Source organism: Apodemus sylvaticus, chromosome 14 (genome assembly GCF_947179515.1).
Source record: "Apodemus sylvaticus chromosome 14, mApoSyl1.1, whole genome shotgun sequence".
NCBI classification, from domain to species: Eukaryota; Metazoa; Chordata; class Mammalia; order Rodentia; family Muridae; genus Apodemus; species Apodemus sylvaticus.
Genome location: NC_067485.1, coordinates 36578383 through 36584382, shown reverse-complemented (window position 1 = coordinate 36584382; position 6000 = coordinate 36578383). Strand labels below are relative to the sequence as shown.

At 47.8% G+C, this 6000-nt stretch overlaps 1 protein-coding gene across 1 annotated transcript in view; it reads left to right on the top strand.

Moving 5' to 3' along the window:
* The first annotated feature begins 361 nt into the window (after positions 1-361).
* Positions 362-6000, top strand: part of Mboat1 (membrane bound O-acyltransferase domain containing 1) — a 112807-nt gene continuing 107168 nt past the window's right edge. The window contains exon 1 of the mRNA XM_052157288.1: positions 362-622. Coding sequence (XP_052013248.1) covers positions 527-622 — 96 coding nt within the window. The 5' untranslated portion in view covers positions 362-526. The remainder of the gene's footprint in view (positions 623-6000) is intronic.

Here is a 6000-nt window from a genome sequence, read left to right as displayed (position 1 = left end):
TTTAGGGACAGTCTGGGCTACAGGAGATCCTGCTTCTAAATTGCAAATAAATAAATCTTTAAACTGTGAGCAGAATGGCTGTGTTGACTAGCTGGAAGGTCTCTTCTAGCTTCCGGAGTAGCAGCAGGAGCAGGGCCTGAAACGAGCACAGGACCCCAGCAGCCTAGGAGGAGGGTGAGACAGCTTTGGAGGAACCCGGATCGGCCCGCTGTGCGCCCCGGGGAAGACGGCGAGCTAGGGGAACCGGCAGGGCGTCTCCCGGTCGCCCGCCCGAGGCCGGACTCCTGGGGATCCGCGCCCCTCTCTGCCCGGCTCCTCCTCCGGGGCGTCCCCGGCCTCTGGCCAATGGGCGGCGGGCGGCGCGGAGCGGGAAGCAGAACGCGGGGGCCCTGCCCTCCCAGGCGCGGGGTCCCGCAGCGCCAGGTCCGCGCCCTGGAGTCGGCGCCAGGTTCCCGCGAGGTCCTCAGGAGCCCTCAAGGTGGCCAGTGTGCAGCTCCTGGGCGACAGAGCACGCTGAAGATGCAGAATGGCAGCGCGGCCGCCCGCCAGCCTCTCCTACCGTACCACCGGCTCCACCTGCCTGCACCCGCTCAGCCAGCTCCTCGGCATCCCGCTAGATCAGGTAACAGCGTCCCACCCGCTACCCAGACCCTCCATCTGGGGACAGGATTGCGACCGGGTCTTCGCTCAGAGCCTAGTTTAAGGCTATGTATCCTACACGTGCGAGGGCTTTTTCTTCCTTTTTTCTTTTCTTTTTTCTTTTCTCTGAGTTGGTTGCTTTTTCTGTGTAAAAACTATCCGTCCACTCAAGTTAGCAAGTTGAACTGAAGTTTTGGTCTGTGATCGAATTCTTCAAGTGGTGTGATTCGTGAATTCAGCATGTCCCCCACCAGTGTAGTTAAGTCTTTGTGACTTTTAAATTTAGGCAGTCCTACTTTAAGAATAAATCTGATCAAGCTGGGTGTGGTGGATCACGCCTTTAATCCCAGTTCTTCAGAGCCTGGGGCAGGGAAATTGCCTATTCCAGTCTTCTCTGTCTAGGGTGCTGAGTGAGAAGCCTCAACGCTCAAACAAAACCAAACAAAAAGTAAAACGCCTGACTATCCAGATGTGTAGGTATATAGTATAGTATACACTGATGACTTTTTTGTTTCGTTTGTTGAGACAGCATCTGGCCCTGTAGCCCAGACTGCCTTGACACTCATTCTGAAGTTCAGGTTGGCACTGAAGTCTCTTGTTTTGTCTAGGCTGAGCTAGAACTTGTGATGATCCTCTTCCCACAGTGTTGAGATGCTTGTCAGAGGGCCTTTGTTACTCCGACCTAATTCATTACCTGCTGTGGGACGTTGATTGTGCAGGGTGCATCTTGGGAGGTGAGGGGCTGTGGGGAAGTCTTTGGAACTGCTCAGGAACTGCCTGCTACATTACAGGTGAAACTGGCCACAGTAACCTGATAAGGAACCCTGCCAAAGACAGCTGGAGTGCAGTTCAGGGGTAGAGTTTGTTGTATCCTGGAGGGTCTGGTCTGGCTGCTGGCCTCAGCACTGAGGGTAAGAAAAAGCTCTCTGAGGTGTACAAAGTCTTGCCCCTGTTTTCCTTCGGTGCCTCAGGCTATGTCCCCTGTGTAGGATGTCTAATGGTTTAAATGGAATCAGGCTGGACAGGTTGGAGTGAGCCCCACTGGTCTCCTTACTAATCTGTTTCCGCTGAGTTTCCCCAGTCCACTTTCCCTTGCTTTGCTTTTGCTGGGTATCGAGGTGAGTGCTTGTATTTCTAGGACCAGAGAAGCAGGCAGGAAGATTGCTTCAAGTTGCAGACCTGCCTAGGTCACGTGGAGGGTACCAAGTCAGGCTGGGTTCATACTAAAACCCTGGTCAAAAATGCAAATCAAAACAAAAATTTCCGGTCTTCCTATTGATGTTTCTGTATTTCCTTCTGTCCATTTGTCTGTCTGTCCCTCCTTCCATTCTTTCTTTTCGTACTTTTCATGACCTGTACCTGGGCCTCTTCTGTTTGCATTCCTTCAACGATGAGGAAGTTGGCCCTGGCTGGCTTCATTACTCACTGGGTCGCCCTCATCCCAACTCTCAGGTTCTGACCATTGCCTTCTCATCAGGTGCAAAACCTCGCCTGGAGAATCAGGAACTTGGTAGAAGTATCAGATATTAAAGTCAATTACTCTTCACTTTGTAGTCAAGGTCAGGAGTGCAGGCGGGGGCAGGCATAAGAGCGAATGCTTTACTTTTTATTAGATATTTTCTTTATTTACATTTCAAATGTTATCCCCTTTCCTGTTTCCCCTCCGAAAACACCTATCCCATCCCTCCCTCTCCCTGCTCACCAACCCACCCACTCCCCCGTCCCTGTCCTGGCATTCCCCTATACTTACTTGGGCATCGAGCCTTCTCAGGATCAGGGGCCTCTCCTCCCTTTGCTGTCCAATAAGGCCATCCTCTGCTACATATGTATCTGGAGCCATGGATCCCTCCAAGTGTACTCTTTGGTTGGTGGTTTAGTCCCTAGGAGTTCTGGGGGTACTGGTTGATTCATATTGTTGTTCCTCCTATGGGGCTGAATTCTTTCATTCAGAAACTAAATGTATTTGTTGTTGAATTTCCATAGGATAAGTTCATTTTGCACTGACCTCTCTAATTACTACTAGAACCTATAGTAATTTCATTTTCTTTTGCATAATAATCTATTGTACAATAATAGAAAATATTACAACAATCTATTTTACAGAGTGGGCTGTCCCCCCTCCCCTCTCCTCCCCCTCCCTCCTCTACCCCTCCCTTCTTCACCCCTCCCCCCTCCCTCCTTCCCCCCTTCCCCCTTCACCTTGCCATGGACAGAAAGAAATGGATTGGTGAAGGGCAAGTTGAGCTGGGGGTGCCCCTGTGTTTGTCATTAAGCCTCTGAACTGCATCCACCTCTGTTCCCAAGCTCCAGAGTTTTTGTAAAAGTTACCCTGGTTTTTAGAAGAGACTTATTACTTTACAGTGTGTGTGTGTGTGTGTGTGTGTGTGTTGTGTGTGTTGTGTGTGTGTGTTGTGTGTGTGTATGTGTGTGTCCATGTGTGGGTATGTGTACATGAGTGCACGTGCCCACCAAGCTCAGAAGAGCGTCTTGGATCCCCTGAAACTGGAGCTCCAAGCATCAGTGAGGTGCTGTATGTGGGTGCTGGGAGCGGAACTGGGTCCTCTGAAAGAGTTGACTTTGCTTTTAACCTCTGAGCCATCTCTCCAGCCCCCAAAGTAGCCCTGGTTTTAATTTATGAAAAAGAAGTAGGCAGTGGTGGCGCATGCCTTTAATCCCAGCACTTGGGAGGCAGAGGCAGGTGTATTTCTGAGTTTGAGGCCAGCCTGGTCTACAGAGAGAGTTCCAGGACAGCCAGGGCTACACAGAGAAACCCTGTCTTCAAAAACCAACAACTTAAAAAGAAAGGAAGAAAGGAAGAAAGAAAAGAAAAGAAAAGAAAAGAAAAGGAAGAAAAGAGTACTCCAGACACAATGGATTTTAGTTCATTCCATAAATGAACTCAAATTATCGTGAAATGGATGGAGAATCATAAGGAACACTTGGTGTCTCTGAGATCCTGGGTCTGCCTGATCAACTGAGTGAGTTTGAGCAACTTGATAGAAATGTTAATCATATGATGCCCCAAATCACTTGTTTTCAGCCTGGGAAAAAAATCCCAAGTCATCAATAGTATGATTTGGGGGCAAACTGTAGCAGTAGGGTTGTCTTTGAAGCCTTTCCCCAAAGCCTTAAAATTTCATGTTCCCAACTGGAATAGGGACTGTCCCCAAAAGCTGTTGCCTGTTCATGGAATACACTCTTCTAGCTGGGCTACCTTTTCTGGCCTCAGTGGGAGAGGAAGTGCCTAGCCTCACAGAGACTTGAAGTGCCAGGGTGGGGGAGAATACCCAGGAGGAACCCCACTCAGAGGAGGAGGGGAATGGGAGAGAGGAAGGTTTGTGGGAAGGGTTGACCGGAATGGGGGGCGGACAGGGACAGGAATGTAAAGAGAATATGTAAAAAATTAAATAAAAAAATTTCATGTTACTGTTTGTAACTTGTAGGAAATTGCATTTCTGCGTTTGCCCTCAGTGTCTGGGATTCTGCATCAAGGACTTCATTACTGGGCTTGGAGAGATAGCAGAGCAGTGCTTGCTGCTCTTCCAGAGAAGCCGACTTTGGTTTCCTTCACCTTTATCAGGCAGCTCACTAACTCCAGCTCCAGAGTGTCCCATGCCCTCTCCTCCATGGTCACTCACATGCGTGAGTCTGCATGAATCCACATACAGATCCACATACCTACATTTACAGATACACACACATTAATCAAAAGAAAATAAGTCTTTAAAAAAGTTTCTTATCCACCACCCCCTGGACTATGCTCTGTGTCCTGGCTTGTGAGAGGCTCTTTATTGCGTCTCACACTGTGCCTGTGCACCTATTCCTCTGGGCAATGTGAAATAGGAATGCTGTGTGCAGTTATGTCTCTGACGGAAGTCTACAGCTTTTTCCTCTGGGGACTTGGCTAGCCTTACAAGATCCTGAGGCTGATAAATGTAAAACTCTTATTTAAGGAGAGACACTTCAATCCACATGAAGTATATTCAGATGAACTGAGGATGTCTTAGGGTTTCCACAGTGTGCCTATGTTGGCTGAAAACTGTATTATGGGGTCCAGAGAGATGGCTCAGTGGGTCAAGAACCTGAGGCTAGTCTGAGGAGTCAATTCTGGGAACTCATCCGATGAGAGGAGAAAACCAACTTCCACAAAATATCCTCTCATGCATGCACACTGGTATTTGGTAAAAATGAAGACAATACAAAAACTGTAGTTTTAAATGAGTCTTTGTCTGTGTGGACATGGGTCATCTAGAAACTGAGCTTCACTGACTGAGGAAATGATTTTGAGATTAAAGTAGCCAGGGTTTAAGGGTTTAACACAGGCCAGGACTCCTGAGGGTGGAGAGATGACTCAGTGGTTAAGAGTGCTTGTGACGTTAGCCAAGGACCTGGCTTCAGCTCTAGCAGCCATGCAGTGACTCACAACCACCGTGCAACTCTAGTTACAGGGGAAACTAACCTTCTCTTCTGACCTCTAGGGGTATAGGGCAAGCATGTGCTGTGTGTACATACATGCTGGCCAAACACTCATACACAGGAAAATAAATATTATTGTTGCCATTATTATTTCGTAAGTGCGCTCATGAAGACCAGCCTTGGAGACGTGGCACTAGGCTAATGGTGATGCAGCAGAAAATTATTATGCTGAAATCTATGACTTTATGTTTCCTGCTGCTTTCGGTCACCTGGTTGAAGTCCTTGGGTATGCTTGGAAAATCCAGCCTTCTGCTCTGTTCTTATCTAAGTCTTGCCCTACATTAAAATCTTGCCTCACATTCCACAGTCATTGTTAAATCCATTAAATATTTATTTACTCCTGTTAGTACCAGGTACTTGGCTGTGTGGCGAAATAACACCAAGGTCCCCGTTCCAGAAGAGTATACACCAGCAGAGGAGAAACCCACACGAGTGAACAAGCAGTGGGGATTACAAAGATTGTAGGTGGCACTTCAGGGGAGCAGGAAGGGAAGTGGCCCAGACACATTTGACTCCTGTAAGATTTACTGTATATAGTCACCTTATATTGCGACCTTGCTGAGTTTGTAGTCTTGATTTCAAAGTCTAGTTTTTTCATGGGTTTAGATTTTACCCCTCCGCCAAGGAATTTTAGATGTCCAACAAGTGTCTGCTGTTCATAACAGTAGATGCCAATGTTCTTAGTTATTCAAGTCCCATGCAGAACACAGTATTTTAATTTTGTGATTTTTTTTGATCCTGGAGACTAAAACCAGGTCCTTGAAAACACTAGGGCCCATTCTCCACCAAAGAGACATTCTCCACTAAAGAGACATTCTCCACCAAAGAGACATTCCCAGACCAGGGACCTTGTATTAAAGGGGACAGAGGCTGGTTGGCCTTTGG